At 43.7% G+C, this 25,968-nt stretch overlaps 1 protein-coding gene across 1 annotated transcript in view; it reads left to right on the top strand.

The window, feature by feature from the left end:
* The first annotated feature begins 2,189 nt into the window (after window positions 1-2,189).
* Window positions 2,190-25,968, top strand: part of LOC115566133 (fibroblast growth factor receptor-like 1) — a 28,299-nt gene continuing 4,520 nt past the window's right edge. The window contains exons 1-4 of the mRNA XM_030391855.1: window positions 2,190-2,487; window positions 3,238-3,328; window positions 19,670-19,942; window positions 25,610-25,696. Coding sequence (XP_030247715.1) covers window positions 3,256-3,328; window positions 19,670-19,942; window positions 25,610-25,696 — 433 coding nt within the window. The 5' untranslated portion in view covers window positions 2,190-2,487; window positions 3,238-3,255. The remainder of the gene's footprint in view (window positions 2,488-3,237; window positions 3,329-19,669; window positions 19,943-25,609; window positions 25,697-25,968) is intronic.

Here is a 25,968-nt window from a genome sequence, read left to right on the forward strand (position 1 = left end):
AACTCTAAATAGTTGAGTATCTTTCTGATTTGATAAACTGTATTCTCCAACTGTGCTCATTTACAGTTGGGGGCTATTTTAGTTACTATTTGTCAGTGTTTTCTGCCACTTGAGTAGGCGGAGTGGGCCTACTCATCAGATGAGCAACACCATGCTGAGCTGAATCTCTGAGTTTTGTGGAGAGTTGGTGTGACGCACTTCTAGAGCTTTAGATTTTTCCACACAGTTAAAACGGGCACCACGATGAGTTACACTTAAAGATCAGTTTATGCGTCATGACTAACAACCCCAGCCTGTAAAAAATTCAGTGGCTCTGGGGGAACTTTCTATAGAAGTTATATTACTACAATTTTACCAGACATGGAGGATTGAATGAAACTCTGCTATAGGCTGTCTTACTGTAATCATAGGATCCCCATCGTTTGTTTGTTTCAAGCTTAGCCATACAAGAATCTACAAGATATTTCTTTGATTTTTGATTTTAATTCATCTCTTGGAAATGCTTCAGCTTTATGGGGAGAGTCCCCTATAGATTACTGGGATAACCTTCCAGGCACCAACATATAAAGCTACATAAAGGAATGCATGCCATGGCAGTTCTGGGATTCTTAGATAGATCATGGTACCTGAGATGCTGGAAAGACTTGGTGCAGAGGAGGTGCTTTTCCCTGCAATGTTGCGGCTTCTGTTCACATCACAGCTATACAGGCATTTGCCTGAAACGTTCTTGAGAGGGTAAATTGTTGGAACAGTTTTCCCCAAATATAGAATACCTGCACCCATAAGAACATGGCCAAGCAGGAAATATTTCTCAACATTTAAGGAATGTCCTACATGTGTATAAGAAAAATACATGGGTATCCCAAAATACTGGTCCAGCACAAGAAATACAAAAAATTTCACTAAATATCAGATAACTCCACCAGTTCCACCAGGTTTTGAAATGCAGTCAACTGGTCTAGCACTGGACAACACTGTTGGACTCATTATAGACAGTTTAATAGCAAAAATCGATACAGCAGAATAGAAATATCACCTTAAATATTCTGCACATTCTTCTTTTCAAAACCTAGCGCCTACATTACCCACATTGCAACTTAACCACTCAGTGACATCACTAGAGTCAGTGTAACAGTTTACACACAGCTTCCTCTGGAGCCACAAAAGGCTTTATACTACTTCTTTCACATGTGCGGTAGTACTCCACAAAACCTGCAAATTTCAGTTTAATGTGTAAACTTGTTGGAGTTACCCTTGAAGAGAACTGGGCTAGAACCATTTTTTCATCTCAAGAGAACAATCCAATTCAGTATGTGTTTGGTTTTGGCACATGACACACAGTCAAGCTTCAGTTTTGGCTTTCTAGGGGGAACAAATTGGACATTCCAGCATTATGGGAGGTTGAAGAAAAGTGTACCACCTATTATGAAGCTTGAGCAATACCAAAAGTCAGGATATCTCTGCTTTAAATCTAAACTTGCTCATATCCATCTCTTAGAAATATGTCAACTTTATGGAAACTGAAAAATACTGAATCAGGACAGGACAACGTTTTGCCTCAAAGATCCCCAAAATTCCTGATGTCTATCTAACTGCTATCAGTTCTGAATTAGAGGAGGGGGAAAACAGCTGGACAACTAGGAGTGAATAGGTAAACTCTGCTCTGCTAGGTGGTCAACGTAGGGACCACTAGGTGGCAGCACCGGCTCATGGTGTGGCATTAAAATAGCATTTATCAGCCACAACAGCGGGAGATACATGTCTGAACTACATGTATTTACATTTATTTATCTTAACATTTAGAAAATAATGTATTCTAGACGAAGCTTCAGTTGATACTTCTGCAGATAAGTATTTAATAATAATAACCATAATGATAATAACAATAATAATAATAATAATAATAATAATAATGTGGGGATGTTTGTGGTGCCCATCAATAAGTTTGTTCAAAGTTTTTAATCTCACATAAAGCATGCGGTTTATATTCAATCCCTAAAAACCGCACGGACTTAATGTTATAGTGATATTAGTGCGGCGTCATGATTGCAGCTGTGCAGCTGTTGCAGAGGTGAGATGAAGGCTTTGTGATGAAGAGGCTGCTGCTGGTGGGATAAAGAGTTAAACGTGTCCGGCCTCCGCGGCCTCTGATTGGCCCGCAGCTGCAGCTCCGGGGACGGACAACAAGTCTCCGCTCCGTGCGCACCGTGGAAAAGTCACTTTGTGGACGAAGCGGACTAAACACACTGGACGGGAGTTCTACTAAATGAGTTTCTGGGACTTTGTGATTCGTGGAGGAGTTCAGTTTTATTGCAGCAGCCTCGAGTTTGTTATTTTATCTCAGAGACGAGGGCGCGCTGGTCCGTTAGAGGTCGGTGAAAAGTCGACCACTGACACTTTTGATTCATGGACTCAACACGGACTCTAGCTGAGCACATTTCTGTCAAGAGGCTGCTATAAGGTTGACTTCATTCATTGAACACCCAGGTATGTTATCGACACATTTATGGTGGCATTTCCCTCGGTTTTTTTTTGTTTTAAGCGTCCCTGTTTATCAGCATCCTTCACACAAAGCTGCAAGTGAACGCACCAGTCAAATTACACTGTAACAGTTAGGCACCAAAGATAAACTGGGTAAAACAGACGTTTTCAGGCGAAGTCTACGGTTCAAAACCTCGTTTAGCTTTCTGAACATTTATTTAATGATGTCTTATTAAACTTTTTAAACTTTAAAAGTGCCCTAGAAGACCCCAACATTAAGCCCCCGGGAAGACCCCAACCCTGAGTGTCTGACTGTACCCGGACTCGAACAATCACTCTCTGTCGTCATGTGATACAAATTTATTTTTGATGTCTTGCTATGGAATTTATATATACATTTTTTTAATGTGACATTAAACCCATTTAATTTGGGTTCGATTAGACCTCCTAGAGTCTCCCAGGAGTCTAGTTTTAGAACCACCATGTCATCCCAGCTAAATACTTGTCCAACGAGAAAAACTCTTTTACTGACTTTAAAACTTGGTTCGAAATTAACATTACAACCATTGACATTACCTATGCATTTCATATATCATACAACACATTAGATTTTAAATAATAAAGTTGTTGTTTTTTAAAGTGGCATGTGAAATTGAACCGTAAAGGTGTATTTTTTGTATAAATCCTGTGATAGCTCTATTATTCTTCATGGATTGGTGTCTACACTGTGTGTAACTGTCACCATGTGTCTTTCAGATTCAGAGGAACGTGAAGATGGACAGTGTGGGCATCCTGAAGATTGTGCTGCTCGTCTGCCAGGCTGTTTTACTGACCGACTGTGCAAGAGGTCAGAACCGTTTCATAAACCTTTCTTTTAGCAGTAATACTGCGTTTTTTAACCCGGATGCTGACGCCAGATCATTTAAACTCAAGTTGACTGGCTGGTTTCTTGTGAGCATTAAGAAAGTCTCAGTTGGCTCCTAATGTTTCTTTCGCGATGAGAAGTAAGAGACGGAAAACTAAAAGTTAGAAATCTCTAAACGGAGACCAAAATCAACACGGGGCAGGGGAATGAGAGGAAAAGCCAACCTCTACCCCCAGTTTGTGTGTGTTTCAGTCATGGCTGTGTATATATGCGTGTGTGTGTGTGTGTGTGTGTGTGTGTGTGTGTGTGTGTGTGTGTGTGTGTGGACATTCACTGCAGCTAAACCAAACAAACATCATCCATCAGCTTCCCAGGGTGAAAGAACACAAGTCAGTGTAAGAGTCCAGCTCTCCCGTGGCTCGCCAAGAGACTGTCTCACATCAGCCTGAGTGTGTGAGTGTGTAAGTGTGTGTGTGTTTGTGCGTGTGTAGAAAGTGGGGGACCTCGGTCTGACCACAATTCACTGAAGAATTTATTGTGCCAGTATCAATACTTTGCTTTATAAAGACAACTTGCAGTGAGCTTGTCAGCAGGTCATGAATAAACTGTCGAGGCAATTTCAATGATTTCATCCACCATCACTGACTACTGAACCATGTCTGATGCAATCCAGTGCTGTGAGTCAAAGACCCACCGAGGCAAAACTTGAAACCATGCTCTGGATTTAATGAGAGAAATCTGAAAGCCAGACACATTTCCCCGGAAGACCTCGCACTGGCAAAACAAGCAGGCTCCATAGCGCTCTCTTTATTCTCCAGCTCAGCGTGGAAGCGAATTAAAGAGGCGTCTGATAGGTACAATACCTGCATGTAGCTATCAGGGCTCGAGGTAGAAGGGGGCTGGCGGCAGTTTAGAGGGGGAGATTAGATCTGTGGGTCTGCAGACAATGCCTCATTCACAGCGTGGCAGCCGTGCCTTCACGGCACGACTAAACCAAAAGTAAACAAGTCGTTGAGGCTAAATAAGATTAGACGGGCAATTTTGTATGTTTATAGATTAACAGATGTCAGTGAAGGAGAATGAGATGGTGGAGAGTGGAGGTCCAGTGGGTCTGAAATGATTTAATGCCAAGAGGAAGAATTTATAGCCTTTTGAAAAAAAAAAAGAAATTCTCTGAAAGTGATAACAGATGCACAGGCAGATAGACAAAAAAGCAGATATGTAGCTGGCAGGCGGCATGAATGTAATGATTTTGAATGATGCTTGACAATGTGTGAAGTGCAGATATCCCTCAGTTCTCTCAGCAGCAGCAGCAGCAGCAGTGATACAGTGAGTTCTGTGTTACAGTCCAAAAACGCAACAGCTTGACTTTGACATCCTGTGAAATACAGTTGGGAAGTCTTGACTCGAAGCGTGTGCTTTTATGGTGAAGCCAAGGCCAGAAAAAGCTGTAAAACTGTCCCTGTAAAATTTAACAATGTATGATGACATCTTTGACAAATGTGAATTAAATTATAAAGGACAGGCAGCCTTTGACTTATGTGTGAAATGGTAAAAACCACACTGGAAGTGTTACTTTACTGCTGTTATCTCAAACAATGCACCTGAGAAGACAGTGAGTTTGGGTGAACGATTTCAAGCCTGTTGCTGTCAGTCATCAGGGGACATCTGACCCTGGATCCCCTGCCCTTGTGCCACACACACACACACACACACACACACACACACACGGGCACATGTGGACCCTCCCTCACTCTTTCCACTGCTACGACTTTGCAACTGGCCAAGCAAGAATTATTTCTTTAGACCCCCCCTTAGGAACCCCTCACTTCCTCCGTCCCAGCCCCCCCCCCCTCTGGTGCTTCGCCACCCCCAGCAGCTGGAGGAGGTGCTCAGTGATGTGTCCCAGCAGAGCCTCTAATGTGGTGACAGGCCCGGGGACCACTGGGCTCCACTAACTGTGGAATGCAGCAGCCTGGACATATGGATCTGCAGAAATGCACCCTGGGAGAAACAGCGAGGCACCAGGTGTCTCTGCTATGCACAGGGACTGGCTAACAATGAACACACACACACACGCTGAATTGTACTGTTTGGATGCGTTTTAATTAGAAACAGGCTACAGATACAGTTTTGTCCTTTTGGGCATGTATGTGACTTCACTCTGCACATGTTTGCTTCACCATCTGGGGAAGTTTAGAGCATGCAAACTGCTCTGCAACCCTGTTGGAAAATATACATTTTATAGCAGAGTTACATCATGGGTTTCATAACAAGAAGGTACTATGAGATAAATTGTATGCCAAGGGCTTTTAAAATCACAAGGCTATTTGGCTCCAAGACAGTTTTCCATTTCCTTTAACTGTAATGAGGCTAGTTTCTCAGTAACCAAATGCCCCAAAGTCCTCTTATTTTTTAAAAAGCTCCTGAATAGTAAGAAGGTGTAACAGTGGTGTGGGCCAAGCTGGTGAGACTTGGGGAGGGGGAAGAAGAGGAGAAAGAATTGTGATGAAAAAGCTCGACTGTGTTGCTTTTCCCAAGTCACACTTTAATGCTCCATTTAGGTGCCTGAAATAAAATCAGCTTCATGTTACGTTCTGTTTTTCAGCCCACACCAAACAGTGGAACTCAGGGGGAGTCAAACATTTCTAGTCTTCTGCTACAACTCTAATCTGGCCGACCATTCAGTGCGTCACCAGCTCTGCGCTGCCTGCCACCCTTCTGACACATGTCCCCCTTCTCTTTTGCCTGCTTCTCTGTGCATTTCCTCCCCTTTATTAGCAGTGTAAAGTTAAAGGAAGTGAGTTAAGTTAATGTGCTGTCGTTAGAACAAGGCATGAGCTGACCTTTACTCCCACCCAGCCTTTCTCAACTCTCCGTAGCCCCTATTTACTGAGTCTAGGAGAACAATTGGTGGATTATTTGGAGTGGTGGTCCCCCAGGTTGGACAGAGCAGCAGTGATTAATTTTAAACACTCCTCATCCCTGTAGACCGGACTTATTTGCCATATATTAGAAACTCACAGCAGACGGGGGACTCTCTTTACTGAGGCACTGCCATTTAGAGGTGCGTGAGAAGAAGTTACGAGAGTGAGAGAGGCTGCTTTCGTGCGTCTGAATATATGCATGTGTTTTATTAAGCAGGCTGAAATTACCCTGAGAAAAGTCATGATAATGAGACATCCAAGAAGCACAGAGCAATTTGGAAAACCTCAGAGGTACACCAACAACTATTCCCACTCCACCTCCTTCCCTCCAAACCAGGTGGAAATAATATTCCTGCTGCTATGATCCCTCTGTTTCTATCACGGAAATAATATTAGCGCCACTACAGCGATCCGTGTTCCTCATCTATCAGCACACAGTGCTGACCCTGTCAGTTCAGGAGGAAACATTCGGTGAGAGGAATGTGTCAGACTTCACCCCTGCGAGGGGAAAGAAAGGAAAGGGCTGTAGCTGTGATAAGTAGTCATAATGGAGGTCAGTTGGTGTTTACTTTAGCAGGGTCATATAATCCCTGTGAGCAACACTCACCTCATTGACTGACTTTAATGGCCACTTCATTTGGCATTCATGTGGAATTTCAACAAGGCATTGTCCGCTTTCAATATTTGTCACTTACAGCTGTATGCTAATGCAGGAGACTTTTTCTTTTTCGTTTTACTTTTTTTAAAAGAGGAAAAAAAAGTCTTATTGAATCGTACCAAGGTCTCTGCGTGTGTACAATGCTCATTAGTTTTGTTTGGGCATTTGGCTCCGGGAGTGTTTTCAGACCACACACACTCTTCCTGCTGGCTGAATGAATTTGGGTTCAGTTAAATAGGATTCCTGTTGCTCCCGTTAACCTTCACAAAACCCATGTGGCTGCTCACAAAGTGCACGCGGAGGTGCCAGACTGTCACCATTCAGATGATAATCAACTTTATGCGCTTCCCTGGTCTGACTCCCGGGATTTAACAGATTTTTATTTAATTGGCAGCTGTTTGGTGTTAAATAAGCATCTGATGACACAGGACACTGTTTAGACTCCACACTTCAGGCTGCTGTGTTACACCCTTGGCCCAGAGAAAGAGTGGACTGGAAGTGAGCCTGTAGGAGGGGGTGAGGGTCCACCTCGCCGGGACCTTACAAGTGACCTTACAATAACATTTCAGCTCCACAGTGGGAAGTGTTTGTCTTGCGCAACCCGTCTTTCTTAGCCTCCTTCAGTTCTCTAGTCCCGCTCTCTTTTTTCTTTTGAGGAGCCAAGTCGTTGAGAGAGAGACACCCCCCCCCCCCCATCCTCCTCCTCCTATTTTCTCCTGTATCACGCTCCTCCTCTTCGTTTTGTTCTCCACAGATGTACACTCAGTCATTTTAGGAAGTGAAATGATGACATTCCAGTTACTGTCCTCTTTCACCCCTCAACTGGAGATGCAGGTTTTGTTTCCCAGAGATTTTAATCTGTAGATTTATGAGTCGGGCTGTGAGTCTACATCCAGCTGAAGCCAGGAGGTGCAGAGATTAGTTGACCAAAAGTGTATTTTTCAAGGGTGATATAATCATTTTGGTTTTGGGCTAAAAGCTGATAGCTGATTATTTGGCTGATAACCCCCCCTCCGCCCTGAGAAAACAAATCTGACACTGTCAGAAATTAATCTTTGACTGTAAAATAAACAGGATCACTGTTGCGCTGAACATCTTTTTTGGTTTTTGCAAGACCTTGTTTTGATTAGGAAGTTTAGTATTTTTCTGTTGTTGCTGTTTTTCATTGTTCTTGTCTGTTTTGACGCAGTTTAGCCTTAAAGACTTTTCAGCGTCCACTTGATATGAACTCCACTATTCATGTGAACAATTTGGTGTGCCCTTTACACTTACAGTGTATAATATTGTTGCTTCTGTAGCTCCATGATATATATGGGATGTTTGCTTTCATATAGGGAATAGAAAGTTGTTATTTATCTTGGGAATGTAATTGGTTGCAGGCTTGCAGCTACTGAAAAAAGGATTTGCCTGACGAGGTTCTTGTACAGAAACGTCAAATTTGACAGTGTGCAGGAGTTTGCGTGCAACTTTTGCACTTTTGCACTCTGCAAAGTCATTGATACCTCAATGATATATAAATCAGTGATATTACAGTACGTCCATGGAAAACATCTCTCCCATTTTTCTTACTTCTCTCTGCTCATCTCCATTTCCTCTGGCCTTGACTCCTTGTGGCATCTCTCGCCTCACTACCTTTGTGAAGAAAACCTACAAAATGTGTTCTATGACAACCTTTTGTTGTCTCGAAAAAACATCTGTACTGTGTTTATGTGATGGTGGCCTTCAGGATTCTTCTGAGCAGGTTAGGGCAAGTTCGACGGTTGTCACTGAGATGTTAGTGAATAAAAGGCTGATTTAGTCTGCAGAAACATTATCTGGCCCATCTTACTGTATGTACTTGCCACAACCTGCTTGAGTCTTTGCTCTCGTAGCCTCATCCTGACTTATCAGAAAACCAAATCAGGCTGCCAGGAGGTACCTGTTGCATATAACATGATAATGAGTTTCCTCTTTCTCTCTCTTATTTTTTCTTTGTATTCCTCTGTGCCATCAAGTCTTTCATTGTTTTCCTCTGTTTAGGATCTTGAGAAGCAATTTGGTGCCAGTCAGCTCTGTAATCTTACATCAGACATCGACGCCTCGCTTTAAAAACTTTCTCTGTCCTTGTTGTTCCTCAACCTTCTCCTCTCTCTCAGGGTTTCATTAAAAATCACTTGCTGTCCTGAGACACACACACACACACACACACACACACACACACACACACTCACCCTGCCATCCTGCAGTCAAAAGGTTGATTGAAAGTTATGGTGGTGGCAACAGCGATGGCTGGCTGAGCCTAAAGAAAGCCGAGCCAGGGGACAGCTGGGATAACAAGCTCTGAATGAGGCCTCTGCTGCCTACGACACACACCCCCGGACCCTCCTTCAAGTTTCTTCCATCCTCCCCTCCTCAACCCCCCCTGTCTTTCAGTTCACCTCCGATGAGCTTCAATGAGACCCCACATGGCTTTGTGGCTTTTTTGCTTCCACTTTGTTTTTCATTAGCGATTCTTTTGAGCGACCTTGGAAATTCTATGTGCATTGTCTCCATTGATTGAGGTTATAAAGAGTCTGGTCAGGGCGATTGCTTGTCACAGTACGTCAAAAAAGGAGTTTTCATTGCGAGAGTATAGGCTGTCATGATGGAATCTGTTTGCACCCATTTCCAGCAGCAGCAGCAGCAGCAGCAGCAGTATCTCTCAGCACTGGGGATGACGTGAGGAGGCAAAGAGGCCCTGATTTCTCATTCAGGGGACCTCTGTAATGAATGGAAAAATATGTCCCCGCTTTGACTTGAAGAGTGGAATGGGACAAGGGAGGAAAAATCATTTCAGGAGCAAAAAGTATAATCTGTCATATTTTATAGCAGAGCTACTGCTATCCCAGACTGCACCATGCAGTGAAACTGATTTGATTTCCTCATGCACTGGGATGTGAGTTTGGGCCTTGGATCAGCCCCCAAGCCTGGATGTACTTGGAGTTAGAGGCTTGGCAGATGGCAGCAGTGCACCAGTCATAGTTAGTCTGCGTCTATATTGAATATGAGCTAAAGTGACTGTTCTTTTTGTATATTTTTTAGCCATTTTAGCCATGCTAGCAGCCTTATTACTCCAGGGATGGCAATGTAGGGCTCTGTTGGTCAGTCATCCCACCAGACTGAAATATCTCCACAACTGTCAGATGGACTTTTTCTGTGGTGCCATATAGATTATATACTATAGATGGGTTTTCACGATAGTTGTATAGATATTATAGGTCCTAAGAAGTTGAATTGCAAAAACTTTTATCCAATTATCTTTCATCTTGAGCCCTCCTCAGGTCAGCATTTCTGTTTGTCCAATACTTTAGGTTTATGACCAAACAACTGCTTTAATTGGGTGCTAATCAGAAAATATTTGCACTCTCACATGCTAACACTCTCATTCTACTGATCGTGAAAGTGTGCTAAACAAAACTTGCTAGCATTAAAATTGTAAGAATAATTGACTGTATAAAGTGTGGACAGAGATTCAGGGTCACAAACCAATGGGTGACTTCAAGGTGGATTTACTCTTGATATTAGCGTTTACCTGAGAGCACCGCAGTGCCAAAGTATAGCCTCAAAGAGCCACTAGCATGACTTTAGACTCCTAATCACGTTTACTGTTTTTTAAGGCATTATCACATTTACTGCATAGTTGGCAGTCTATTCTGGTCATCAGCTGCCTGTTCCTGTGCGGGTCACCTTGATAAAAGGACCGTATAGCTCAGTGCAGACAGTTGATGAACAAAGAGAGAGTCAGCCAGACTGGCGGATAGAGATGGATAGAGGGCAGTGACCTTTTTACAGCCGAGGAGTAAGGTGAACTGGGAAAGCACTGAACAAATTGTCACTGTGAAAGGGCGAGTACCGCGTCGTAATGACAGGCTCAACAGCTCCACGATGACAGATTGATTTCAGACAATATTCCTGGATTGTCAAGAGGCCCCATTTGCTGTCAGTGAGAGCTTTGCCAGTTTCTCCACCCCCTCCGTCTGTCTCGCCTTGCTTCTCCCCGCTCTGTCTCGTCTCTGTCTCACCCGGCGTTCTCTTTCCCTCACCCACTACTCTGCTAGCCTCTCCCTCCCTCCTGCCCCGATCTGAATCGCTCCATTCTGCCCAAACACTCCTGCTACATCGCAGTCTGTCATTGGCCCTCTCCTGAAAAGACCTTGTTGACAAAGGCGCTGGTGTAAAGCGCTTCCCAGTGTCATGGAGATTGGCTGATCCTCTGACTGTATGCCGGTGTAGGGTTCCTGGAGACGGAGAAATGAGGGGAACTCAGTGCCAGGCATAGCCATCATCATCATCGTCGTCATCATCATCACGCAGATGTGACCACAACACACACTGGTCCGCCGGTGACAGCATGTCTGGCTCAAAACGGTGTTGTTTACGGCCTCTGTGCTTCTCTGCCAGTCAGTTGAACATCAGACCAACTCATAGTGATGGTGGCGCGACTTAATAAGACATCTGTATCTCATTCAGCACCTCCAGACTGGACTCCGACTGTGTTAACTGTACACAGTGAGCCAAACACAGGTCAGATGGTTATTTGTTTCCCACCATGGAATGCAGGAAGGTAGAAAAGGGAGGCGTGCAGGGAGTGGCAGGATGCACCTCACTGTTGACTGATGGAGACCACGAAACAACATAAACAGAGTCCTTGTTATGTGTAGAGGATGAAATAGGCCGCCACAGTTGATGGTCCAGGAGGAATGCTCTGGAGCAGTGGTTCACAACAATTTATGCTACTCTTGTCCTGTTGTCATCTGTTGCATATGTGCAGTATAATGGATAGAGGACCTAAACTTTGTTAGTACCAACTGAAAACCATATTGTGCTGACAAGTATCTGTCCATAGACCGACAAACATATAGCACTCAAAACCGTTTCTCTTCCTGCTCCAGGTGTCTCTAAGACCACGTTTTTTCATCGTGACTCACACACAGGCTCACAAGGAGAAAACAATACCGGCCACGCTGTCTTGGCCTTTGACAATGTCTTACTTGTGACCTCTAATCACAGTTCATGGTCTAAGTTTGGACACAAATTGTGTGCAATTCAACCGAAGAGAGACTTTTCTGAAGAGGTATATTCATTATTTTACAAGGAAAAGATAACAAATCAGAGAAAGTTTTAAATGTGTGTGTTTTCCCCCCCCCTGTTAGAGTATGTGGTTAAATACAACTCTAAAGTAAGGGATTTGATCTTTAACTCCCTCTAAACTTTCATATCTGTGTGTGTTTAATAGAGACAATAGGAGACAATACACAGGGCGGTCCGCAGCAGCCAAACATGTGTGAGCGTTCACACAATGTCCCTCTCCGTGCCAAGTGGTCGGCCCATCTCCAAACATATTAGACAGACAGTAATAGACAGGTGCTTGTTGGTGCCCTGCTCTGTACTGGAGAAAGAGAGAGCGGTCTGTTTGAGTGTGTCATGTGGCTGAGGCTGAGCCCGGGCCAGGGAGTGGGGTGTGAGATTGTTGGGATTCCTGGTTACTGCCGCCTGGGCCCACCTAATCCCCCTTCACTCCCCCATGCAGCCCTCCTCTCCTTATGAGCTGTGTGTTAAAGGAGGCCTCACTGCCATCTTAGCCTCTGCTCCCTGCCACTCTCTAAATCAACCCTCCTCTCCTTAACACTCACCCTACTTCTCTCTTCCTGGCTTGTTGTATTTTTTTATTTCTCTCCTCTCCCCTGACCCCTCTTTCTCTGTCTCTGTCTGTCACTCTTTCTGGCCTTTCTCTCCCTGCCCAGCCTCCCTGCTGTTGCCTCTCCCCTGATAAGTGGCCCTAAGCACACACTCAGCCCCTGTGTGTGCACCGGGCCTTAGCCTAATGGAGTGAGATAAAGCGACTGGAGTGCCACTCACTGTGCGCTCCTTAGGACCACTGAATTACTGAGTCACATCTGCATGAAAAGTTACGCTACTGAATTAGTATGTTGGTGTCACGTGTTAAAAGTCAGTCATCAGTACCTTCATAACATTTTACCAGTTGCATGCCAAATTCAACACGCTCTCCATAATATTATGGATATTCCTTATATTTTAGTTATTTTATAGCATTTTTATCGAGAGGATAGAGAAAAAGGACGGGGATCTCACCTTGCGGCAACAAGTTTATGTTCCAGCTTTTGACTACTCGGTTATCTTTCTTACATTAATATATGACTATAAAGTACCACTACATGAGGTGTCACCAGGACCACATTTTGCCGTGATGACACAGACACAGACTCCCAAGGAGAACCCATTAGCATCAGATGCTGTCACGGCTGGTAAAATGAACAAAATGAAACGAAAGACAAATCTCCCTCTGGACAAATAAAGGAATCTTGAATCTTGAGAAGAAGAATGAGCCACACTGCCACACTGACAAATCTCGATGTCACTAAAGTACTGGCATGTACCAGAGTGACTTCTTTGATCAGAGAAGAGAAAGCTCCTGAAAGTTAACATTAATAACCCAAAATAGTGACTTTGAACTTTCAACAGAAAATACCCAACTCTCTGTACAGTGGTCGACCAGGTCAGACATCGGAAAAGCAGGTTATAAACTGTTCCAGTAATAAGACAGCATGGCCACTCCAAAAACATTAAATGAAAGGCCTCTATTAATTCAAGTTCAGGACTTTCCATAAGGACTGCGTACCTTTCCTGGCTTGTGGAAGTATGGAAAAGTATGGAGCCCTTATGGATAATCCTTAGCCTGAATTAAAAGGGACTTGTTGTATAATCAAAGTATCAATCAACTATACTACTCTCCCAGGAGAGTGTCGGCTGAGGCAGTATGCGGGATCCTGATGTAACTTGTCTTGTGATCAATTTAGTATGGAGCTGACAGCCTAAACAACAGCCACACTTAATAAGTAAAGGGCATTCGCTTTTTTTTCCCTGAAGGCTAGCTTTTATTCTATTTCAGAAATGCAACAACATCTGCCCGGTTTATTGACAAATAAAATGCAAATGTCTAAGTGGATCTTTGTGCCACTGCAGCTACACATGACAGCTGTAGGGAGTCTTACAAAAACACACACACACGCTGCTTTTCTCCGACACAGGCAGCTGGGGCCGGGGGAGAAGGCAGTCAGGTTTAATGAAATATAGCAGCTTAGAGTTCAAAGGCTCCACAGTAGGGCCTGTTAAGGGTTGGCCGCGTGATGGAGATGTTTCCAGGAGCTTTGTGACGCTGGAGTAATTTCTCTCTGTTTCTTCTCCTGTTCTTTTGATGAGGGGGTCAGCGGGAGTCGTTGTTCTGGAGCCATTAGCTGTGTTCTTCCAGTGATTCTGCTTTAATCAGATAGATCGACTGGAGCATCTTATTCTCTTTACCTCTTTCTCTTTATTCCACCCCCCTCCTGCTTTTTTCTCTAGTCCCTCATGTCACCCAATAGCTCCTCCTGTACCATTCCCACCACAGAGGCGGTTGCTATTCAGCCCACATCAGATGGTGCCGAAGAAAGAGCCATTGTCCCGGCTGGTCTTACCGCGCTCTTATCTATTGATTGGAAAGCCGAGAGGAGAAAATAACGGGTATTGATTACCACACTGGGTGAAGTTGCTGGGCAGGACGTCTGGAGGAGTAAGAAAAGACGGCATTCTTCACCCTCCGCTGCCCCGCTGCTGTCAGAACAGCCTCCGTGGCCACTCCACATATCCAGTCCCCTTTCACCCCTCCTCCCTCCCCTCACCTGACCTCCTTTCTTGAATTGCCAAGGTGGCTCTCCCCCTTCTCTTTCTCGCTGTTTTATGCCGATTTTTATCTGTGCTTGTGAAATGTATAGCCGAGCGCAGCAGCAGCAGCAGGCCTCGCACAGAAGCTCCGGCCTTTCACACACTCCCCGAGCTGCGGTGTCTGCCCTCACCTTTCGCCTTCACCCAGCCCATTCGGTCTCAAGTAAAGTCACTGGCTCTGGATTTGGTTTCTAGCTTTCATGTCGTTTTTTTGTGCATTTTTTAACTCCAGCTCTCCTCCCCCCTTGAACTCAACTTACTTTTCCCTTCCATTTTGTTATATTTTTTTTATTATACAAGCGCTCCTGAGGTTTTAAGAGATGCATGATGGGAGTATTTCCCTTGAAGTGCAGGCTCCATTAAACTTCCTTTCTTATGTTCGAGGTTCGTCTGCTCTTGTACGGTCTGCTGAGCTAACACAGTGCTGCTGAGTAGGAGGATGCATTCTCTCGCTTCTATCTGTCTCTTATCCTTATATAAATACTGCATATTGAAGACACATTCACAAAGATCTGTGTTTATCTTAGTAATGAGTCACTTCAGTCTGGCAGTCTGCGAAAGCCTTTTTATGCACAAGAAATTCTTGCAGTTGGCTGGAGATTAAGGACCAAATCCTTTTTATAAGAAGATGTTTACAGTGTTGTTTGAATAACTATATCCTCTATTGGGCAGACAGTGTTGCGTGCATTATCGAGATGTTCTCATTGCGGTTGGTTTAGTTCCAGGTGTTCGCTATTGGAGCGGCTGTCAGCGGCCAAGCCAACCTTTTATTGACACGCTTGCAATGGCTAGAAAGACCAAAGCACTTTGTATGGGAGGAAAAATGCATGCATACATCATTACAAATCCACAGGTGTTTCGTAAAAGAGAAAACAAACTAGGAGAGATGTACCAGCACATCTGAACATTGCTCAAATCTGGCAGTCTTTATAGTTTGTGGGGTTTTTTTTCTATTCTGTGTTCTTCTTTCCCAACGTACCTTCCTCCGTGGATGCCTGCATGTCAGATCAACAGGTCATTAACCCGCTCACAAGGTTCCGTGAAAGTGGCTATATTTAGTCTGAATCACAAGAATGCCCCTTATTGAATGTGCCCCTTTCTTTTAAAATAATCCATCACCAAATTGAGCAAAGAAAAACAGAGCTAATTCTGAGAGTCGCCAGGCCTCCTCCCCCTCCTCTTCCTGTGCTATGAAAGATTCCATTCACACATGGGGCTCAGCTATAATAAGGAGCGCCGTACCAGCGCTGCAATACGGGAAAGCCCATATGGTCATGTGTATCATTTTCCATGTAGAGAGCAGCTAACAATTCGAACAATTTGAGTAAACACTCAGGAGTTTGACATAAATCTGGCTGATTCCCATTCATCACAGCCTCCGCAGAGGACCATAATGCTTAGTTCAGCAACCCGGAGAGCGCCTCAGACGACTGGAGCTCAGACAGCAGAGAAAAGTGCAGCTATAGAGCATTTTTACTTACAGTCGTCGTGAACTATATGTATCCTACAATCAAGCAGATAATTATTTACCCTTTTCTCAGTGTTAGATATCTTTTCACAGAGGGCCGCTGTGTGGTAGTTTCAAAGCGTTCAACTCCAAGGTTAAGAGAACCTGTCCTTGAGAAGGAGGAGGCGGAGGAGGAGAGTCCCTACTGAAGAAATGATGGTGGTCATGCATGCAGCACAGATACATTTTAAGTTATTTAGACGATGTCCTTGATTTCAACACTTCTTCTTGCCTTGTTTTTCAAAAGGACTTCAAGAGGTTTTTTTTTTAAGAGCGGAGATGGAGGGAGGAAATCATTTGTTGCACATTCCTCGCACTTGGAGCACCAGCCAAAGCTTTTTAGTTTATTAAGTCAAAATGCTCAGGAGCTGGAGTCTTCTTTGATATGGTTAAAGATCACATAGACCTTTATCACCATTGAAGTATTAGTTTGGGAAATGCGGTTATTTGATTTTTCCACAGTTGGCTTGATAAGATACCACCCTTGTATTCATATGGTATGCGTGAGGCTGCAGGCAGCAGTCGGTTAACTTAGCTTTGCACCAAAGGGGCCAATATGTTCGCTGCTTGTTGGATGGTCATAAAGCTTCTTTTTAACTCTAGCTCTTTTTTCATTCTGATACACCACTCCATCCACATAATGAGTTTATGGCCTTTTCTCCTGAAAGGCATTCATACATCAACATACTGTAACTTGTCTTTTTTAATCTATTCAAACATTATTTTAGAAATATTTTAATTGTGGTTTTTAATGGCTGGAGGTTGGATTTTGTTACATTTGGACAAAGTTGCTGTCCAGATAGCTGTTTCTCCCAGTTTCCAGTCTTTTTGCTAAGCTAAGCTAACCAGCTGCTGGCTGTGGCCTTACATTTAGCATAAACAAATAAGAATGGTATCAATCTTCTCATCTAACTCTCTGCAAGAAAGCGACAAATCCTCTTTTAAAAAATAACAGTCACATGGCCCGAAAAAAGCTTCTTTAAAGGACATGACAGTCTCCTAAACTTAGGGCATCTAGCCAAAGATTCACCGCACCACTGAGATAGAATTATCTGATCAATAAATGAAAAATTAAATCCAAAATCTAATCAAAACTTTAGTAGTGAGAGGCTTTCAAAGCCAAATTCACAAGTGGACTGAATGTGGAATGCTCTGCATGTTTTTGCAGTACACCGTTGTATACTTTTTCAATTGGTAAAGAGCATTCAGTTGTTCCTGTCTTGTTTTATTTTCTAGTGAAGAATATAATTCTCGAGAAATGTCCAGCTTCCAGAAAACCTTTGTTTGACAGAAGCAGTACCTGTGCTGGGACAATGTATTTTCACACTTTCCTTCAGCTGAACCTTTGACATGAATCAGGCCTTGTTTTTGTATGTCATTCCCCTCCGTTAATCCAGAAATAACACATGGATGAGTGGCTTGCAGGACCATAAGTCAGAGGAGATAACTGAAGCGTATTTGTTCAAGATTTAGCAGAAATGTGTTTATGTTATTTCAGGGCAGTTCAGTCATTCGGGATCAGCTCGGTCCATGTAAGCTCCTGCAGCACCGAGCCAAGCTGTGACCTGTTTGTAGTCCTGCAGCAGAGTCCGCAGAGTAAGAAACTGAACAGTGAACGCCTCTGTTCTGCCTTTCCTGGTAGCAGAGGAGTGAGATATGTGGGCCAGCTGACAACAGCCAAAAAGACTGTGGTCGCGTTTTCTCCACAGACATAAACAATGACACTTCCAATTTCCTGTGCATGCTGTGGACCAGGGAAGGCCATCCACAGAGAGGAAGGAAAACTCTGAGTGAGTGTATGTATGTGTGTGTGGGTGTGTTCATGCATGGCGGAGAAAGACGTGGAAACAGAAAGGAAGTCATTGGTTTTACGCTCACAAGTTTTTTTCCGCTGAGTTTTGTGGCGTTACTTATAAACTTTTAAGTAAGCCCTGTTTTTTTTTTTTTAGCATCGAGGTCACCGGCCCCAACAGTCCAGATGCTGTACCTGCAGCTGAGATACATCTGCTTGCAACATGATGGATAAATCAGCCAGATGGAGTTACCTGTGTCACCTTCCCCCCACTGCAGCCCCATCAGTATAATGAACTTCTTGTTTACCATATGTGTGAAATGCACCAAAGGAATGTGACTGTGTGTGTGCTTGAGCGTGTGTATGTGTTTGGGAGAGGCCATGTGTACTTACCCTCCCCATTGTTTTTACTGCTACCAGACTGGCCATTTGTTCTGAGGCACAGACTGTGCTCTGTGTACTTTTGAGGGCTGTTGCAGCAGCTATAGGTTTTGGTTGCATTTCCTCCCCCTCTTGCAGTCCTGTTTCTCTCCGGTGTCAAGTCTGCGCAGTAATTTGGGATTTTGTTAGGTCTTGGGTGAGGAGGGGGTTAGTTGGACGCCTGGTGCTGTGCAAGCAGCAGCGCAGGCCCCCTAACACCATCACAGGGTGTTTCGGCCCGCTCCACTTCACCAGATCTGAGGGAGCAGACCTGAGCCAATTAAGAGCGGGGAGAACAGGCTGCTGTCCGTCTCGCTGCGGCCCGCCCCCCTCATCGCTTTGATCTCTTGCACGCTACACAAAACCAGAGCCAGAACACTTTACCCTCTCTGTGCAGGCCATGGACGACAGGACTTGTCCAATTATTACAATCTGGTTTCAACATTTCTGGGTAATCGGACAAAAAGATGACAAATTACCTCTATCTCATTCCATCTGCCCACATCCGAGCTGGTTTTAGAGCTGCGTTGAGTCAAGGAAGCCAGGATTCAGATATTTTATTTGCTGATTCCAGTACACTTAACTTAGCAAAGCAGCCTAATTTGAAGAAATGTAAATGCATTAAAGAATTGCGAAAGAAATTGTTGTATATCCTTGTGTATGTAAATACAAAAACTTGAAAATGTCTTAATACGTGAGGAGAGCTTCCACTGATTTCCGTATTTCCAAATGTTGGAGACTTGAATGTATTGTGGTCTAGATCAGCAGTTAATAAAACTCAGGATAAGGAATCTTCAAAGGGCCAGCAATATGATTGGGGGGAGGAAAGGAGAAAAAAAATAATTCTTGACTTTGGAAACAGCTGTTGGCAAAGCTATGTCACCATAAGGTCCATTCAGTAGCTAATCTGGGGTTCTTTGGTGGAAAGACACAATGTTCATTAGCAGATGGAGTTGTCTAGATGTCATGAAAAATTTAAGTTGATGTTTAAATGAATTTCTATTTCTATAAGTGCTTTAAGGACATAGATTTAAGCTTGAGGAAAGCTGCTGAAAAGAGTTTGTTGTTGCTGTTTGCCACATATTTCTGCCACAAAGTATATTTATCTTTTGTTAGACTCTTTTTCTACTTTTTAGATTTTTGTCAAAGGTTTTGTTTGGTCACAACTGGAGCAGGAATGCCATATAAGCAATTCATTTTTTCTTTTGCAGAAGCATATTAAGGTTTTTAAAAAATGTGTTTCACAGAATTTCCCTTTACTGTGTTTGTGTGTCCTCAGGACCTCCACGGGTGTCTGAGAAGGTTGTTCACAGACAGTCCGCCCGGCTCGGGAGTGCCATTAAGCTGCCGTGTCCAGTAGAAGGAGACCCTCCACCCCTCATTATGTGGACCAAAGATGGGCGCAACATCCACAGTGGCTGGATCCGTTTTCGTATCCTCCGCATGGGCCTGAAGATCAAGGAGGTGGAGGCAGATGACACGGGTACCTACATCTGTAAAGCCACCAACGGCTTTGGTAGTGTTAACATCAACTACACCCTCATCGTCATCGGTGAGTGGGGACGAAGTTTCTCTGTGTCGCTTCAGATAGTTTGTATAACCTGTTGCTTTGCAGGTTTGTGAGATTAGATCATGGAGGACCGTAAAGTGTGTCACTCTTGTTAAAGCTCAACTGAGCATCTTTAAAACATGAAGTCACCTGTCTGCTAACTAGAACCAGAGACCGTGGCAGTGAGTCAGTCTCCTGATTTGTACGATCAGAGTGCATCATCTTCCTCTGTGGTGTTTAAAGCCATATTGGAAACACTTTCCTGTAGTCAAAAACCCCACTACAGTTCAAATGTTAAAAGAAAGCATCACTCACAGAGGTCGAGGTCTAAAACAAGTGGATTTGTGGAGGTTTAGTGGTTGATCCTCTCATCTATTGTATGTGTTATAGCCCCTACCTCTCCCTGCCCAAAGTCAACAGCGGCGTGGGATATTGTTTCATACCCCTTCATCCTCTGTGACTCAATTGGATCTCAAGCTCTTCCTTTTCCTTAGGCTACACTCTGTGGAGGCAGGAGGTCTGCAGCTCCGCAATAAGAAACACATTCAGTGTAATAGTGCTGGGTTGTCTTCGGACGCTCGCACAGCTCTTGAATGGGAGCCTGGAGGATTAAGCACCGTCTGACCGGGTGTGTTACTCTGTGCGTGTGCATACAGTGCATTTTCTCTGTGCGAGAGCCGAGCATGATGAATGAGCGGAGTGGAGCGTGAAGGCTGTGTTTAGTCTAATTACTCTAAGATGCCTAATTAGGGCCAGAGTCAGAGTCGCCCAGAGGCTGCAGCTTCATCGTCAGCCTGGTCTTCTGAGAGCCGGCCTTCAGAAGAAGAGCCATAATCAGGCAGATGTGGAAAACACAGAGCGCTTCAGAAAACGGTGCTTTCTGTTATAAATCACTCACTGGAGTTGGGAATAGACGGGACCAAAGTTTATTTTAGGGTGCCCCTCAATGTGAAGTTGCTGGCGAGTTCAAAGTGAGGGTGTCTGCTGATTGTGCTAAAATGAAAGGTTGGAGATGGAGGCAGTGAGCCAGCTTTAATGTCAAGGTTCATACTACCGTTGTGTTATATAGTATCAAAGTCAGACGTGGTTGTCTGTGTCTGCATTGCACTAGAAGGGCATTCTGAGTTTCACAACATACGTACACTGAACACTTCTTTGTAGAATAAAATTAGAATCAATCATGTGATGAATAACAAGCACCATTTCATTTTCGGTTTGTTTCAAAGCTCTGTTGATTGGATACTATGACAATCCTCGGAGTGTGTTAAGTTACATAAACACAATCTATCCACCTGACTCAGGCAGAAATGTCGACAGATGAACCAGGGATTTATAGTTTTATTCACATTAGGCGTAGTCACATTGATTGACTTCCTGCCTCACTCTCTGACTCTCTCCCAGAAGTTAAAGCAACACACGACCAAGTGACACAGTAAAATGAGTAGAATGTTGATTTCTCTGGGATTAAACATTGTTCAAAACAACTCAACCAAGTATATAACCAAGGTCTAGTTGCTTTTAGACATTTTAACTTAATTTTGTACTTATCACATTTTTTCAATGCTGTTACGAAACATGATGGGGAAATATATTAAAAGAAGTTGAAGTTTCAGTTCACTGAAAAAAGTTGAAATGCTTCCTTGACTCCCGGCTATTTAAAAATATTACATCTTATTCTTTAAATATAATCTCTGTAGTAGAGCCAAATACTTGACATGCATGTGGAATTTATTTCTGCTTTTTGATACTGATTTAATGCTTGGAGATATGATGATTTTGATAAACTAAAGCCAACCGCACACCACACACACACACACACACACACACACACACACACACACACACACACACACACACACACACAATTAGCCAATTCATCTTAGTGATAGATAACAACTTTTTCCCTGCGGTGTGTTCATGTGACAGATAGTTTGTCTGCTTTGGCTTCTGCTGCAGCCGGAGTGAGTGAGAATGAAGACTTCAGCGAAAGCAGTTTGAGACTGCCGTGATGGAGCCGGTAGGGAGATCAGTTCAACCTGACTGCATACGCTGCTCTACTCGCACTCTGTGATTACGTTAGGAAAAAATACCTTTGGAAGTTAAATCATAAGTCTTTCTTGGAAGCATATTTCCCTGAGATTTTTATCAGCCCTGTTTTTGCCCTTTTTGGAGTTACCTAGAGACTTTCTGGCTTGACTCTTAATCCTGATCTGTTTTGTTCCATTTCCTACTTGTCCTCTGGTGGTGGTGAGTGCGTGACAGACCGACTCGAGATACTGAAATCTGCATCTCACAAGAACCCCCTTTCTCTCTGTCCTCTCTCTGTTTTCTTGTCCATCATCCCATTAGGCGCTGGCAGGCCATCACCACAGCGTTTGTTTTTATAGGTAATTGTTCCAGCAGAGCTGCATTGCATTCTGGGTGCCTTTTTTTGCCACAGAGATTAGGGGGCCTCATTGTCAAAATACTTCCAGGATTGAAGTCATCTTAATTCAGCCAAATAGTCTGCAATTACCATGAGCAACACTTTCCATCAACGTTGAATCGCCTAATTGTTCCCCATTTTAATTTAGTTGCGTGCAGTTAACTGCAGTGACCTGCGGGGAGGCCCATTATGTTGCTCAGAAAGATCAGAGGGGAGATTATTTATTTGAGATGCTGTAAATGAGGGGTAGCTCCCAGCATAGCTGCACATACAGTATCCATCATGTCAGTTTATTATTTTTACTGGATCACAGAGGGGAAAAAGCAAGAGAAGCAACTGCAGTCGGTTATAGTGCCGGTCAGGGGAGAAGGGTCGACAAAATCCTGGCAGCTGTTCAAGTTCAAGGCCCAGCATGGAGAGTATAACATTTTAAACATCGCCTGGGACCCAGCAGAGAAGCCGAGCAGAAGAGAGACGGTAAGAAGAAGAGACAGCATAGAGACGTGGGGTGAGATTGGAGGTGAGAGAGTGAGGGGTTTTGGAGGGTGATGTAAGGAGGAGGAGGAGGGAGGGGGGGTTTCACTGCGGCTGGAGAGATCCTCCCATCTGCCAGCGGACAGCCTGTCCTCCCCTGAGCTATCTGAAGAATCTGGTCAGTCAGTGCAACATGGCGCCTCCTCAATCCCTCCAGCTGGCTGTTTGGGCCCTGTTTGGGGTGGTCTCTTGACAACTGGCCCCCATCACCTCCCAGCACCCCCACCAGGATAGACCAATGAATAAAGCAACCCTCTCTGTCCTCAGCTGCTCAGGCTACAGCAGGCTTCATATCAGCATTAACATGGGATTGTCATATTAACATTTACAGGATTGTATTTTAATGCTTATATCTGCACTGATAATATATTACAGGGTTGATACAGGGCTGGCAGCGCTCATTATGTGTACATGGAGAAATTGGCTCTCGCTGCACAGTTTTCAATTTCGCTCCTCTCTGGAGACGTTGTCGGGCCAACTGTTGGATAAACTGACCCGTGTGTGGCTGATCACATGTGGTAGCTGTTTTGAGATTGATGCAAGTGAGTGTGATGCAAGGCCACTGCGCACAACTTTCCCTGGACGTTACAGTGTCCCCAACAACATCTGGAGCTTGTTGCGGCCTCAAATTATCAGGCCCTTTTCCTGCGATTCAGCTGGCACAGGAGGCCAGGGGAGAGAGTGTGTAGTGACCTGTTTCCTGTGGCTAGATTTGTGAATGAAGTGGGAGGGTAATGGCATCAGACCCTAAACACTGTAGCAGACCATGAATGGATTTAAGTTGTTTGGAACAAGGCTGATTGCATTTTAAACAATTTTATACTCTCTCTTGGAGCATTCACTCGCTCTTGAATCATGACACTTGTGATCGAATTTCCGTTTGGATAACAATCCTTTTGATTTCTTACTTTACAGCACGTAAAGTATGAGGACACTTGTTTGATCACTGATTCTATAACAAGTTGCAGCTTTTACTTACGTCCCAGTGCAGAGGAACAGGCCTCTCGTGCATGTAGAGGCCTTGATTCTTTTTATTTTTCAATCTCCAAGAAATAACAATCATATGGCAGCCATACCTCACCCCCGTCTCCAGTTTAGTGAGCCAACATTGTGTAAAGACAATAGTGGCAAGGGATAACTTTAACAGGACAGACATATAAAGGGCGCCATTGTTCCCCTAGAATCGCCAAAAAGTAGAGAGGAAATAGATTCAGGGAAAAAAAAGAGTCAAAAAGAAAACCCCGGCAGTGTGGGACCATGTTCTGTTTGGATTGGGAGGTTCAGGAACCGGGAGGAATGCAGAGAGCCCAAGTGAGCAACAGAGAAATATTTCTTCCAGTGGAGGCTGTTTTTTAAAGGAATGGGTTATTATAGTTGGCCAGTTAAACCCCCTCAAGTAGCCATGACATCATGGCTGGGCTTGGTGCTGCAGGGGACAAACAAAGGAGGGTTTGTACCCAGAGAACCCTGGAGAGCTTTGAGGGTTTCGGGGGGACTCGGAGGGAGGCAGAACGAGGGGGTTAGAAGTCACATCTGGACTCTTTACCTGACCCAATCAAACCCTGAGAGGGAATCAAGTGTGCCAAACTGCATCTAGAAAAATCGTGAGGCTGCACTGAACTCGAAATCAAGAAGAGGTATGAAAGGTAGAGAACTGGCTGGTAGTGTTTCCATTTTGTATTGTTATCAAAACACAGAGTTAAGTCAGCCTCCACATAGGGATACTGTGTCCACTTCCTTGACATATTGTTGGTGAGTTTGTCAGAAATACTGAGAATGACTTACCATGTCTAATGCGAAGTGACACCTCAGCAGTATCGTATAAAATCATTTAACAGCAGCCGCTCTTTAATAATCATCTCCTCCTGCACAGAGTGGCAGATACTGGCGAGGAACCTGATCTGCTCTGTTAATTCATCATTGCTTAACTCGAAAAGTCGATACGCATCACAAACCGTCGATTAGGTTTCACTCATTATATTCTCTCTAAGCCCTGTCTTAGCTCCACTGCATGATGTCAGCCAATGACATAAACTCCACAGCTGTCTCCTGGAACTGGGCTTATGAAAACTTATCATATTACTTCCAAATGCTGCAGAGTGTGACCTGAGCATGCACCCCCGCTCAGAGGAGCCTATCTATAAATGCTAAATTTACTCAGATAGAGCCAGGAACACTTTACTGGGTCTGTTTGGTGTTGGGTCGCTGCCATAAAAGCGGTGACTGCAACACAGTCTACAATTAAAACCGAGATTCTGGCACTTAATACATTCTTTAAAAATGGAATATACCTGTAATATTTTAGTGAATACTGCTCTTTATTTTAACACAGTGAAAAGCACATGTTTAGCTTATTTTTCTATATAAACTGGAACAAAGTTGAGCAAGTAAATTCTTGAACCTGGAAATAGCTTAATAATTTTGATAATCATTTAATTTTGATTTTAATAATTTTTAATTTAATTGTAATAATTTCACCAACTAAACACTATAAAAGTGAAACTATAGTTGAATCACCTCATGTAATCTGTCATCACCTGCTCTTACAACTTTTAGGTGATGCACTGCAATTGTTTTTTTTTTGGTTTTTGCTTTTTTTTTATTCTGTTCTACAACATGTATTTATCTTCAGTTCAAAAGATCCAACATGATGCCGTTTTGCTTGGTCATCAGATGCTGATAATAAACTGTTGTTGTCGCTGTGTTAACAGATGACTCAGGTTCTGATAAATCTGGACCCGGGGCGGCTGGCGGAGCAGAGTCTGACCTGGGCACTGATGGCTTGTCAGAAAAATTTGGTAAGAGCTCTGTTGGCATGCTAACAACGATGCAGTAGTAAATTAAAGGATAACAAGACTGGGTCTGCATGTTCTACAAATCACATGTGCTTTTGTTTTTAGATTTTTGGATGCATTTCTTTTTCCAGGCTTTTATCTTTTTATGCTATAAAACTCTATTAGTCGACTCTTCCTCTGTCATGTCATGTCTGCATTTAAAGGAACAATTCACCCAAAAATGAAAACTCAGTCGTTACCTACTAACCATCCATGCCGATGGAAAGTCGGTCAAG

The sequence above is a fragment of the Sparus aurata genome, chromosome 16 (genome assembly GCF_900880675.1).
Source record: "Sparus aurata chromosome 16, fSpaAur1.1, whole genome shotgun sequence".
NCBI lineage: Eukaryota > Metazoa > Chordata > Actinopteri > Spariformes > Sparidae > Sparus > Sparus aurata.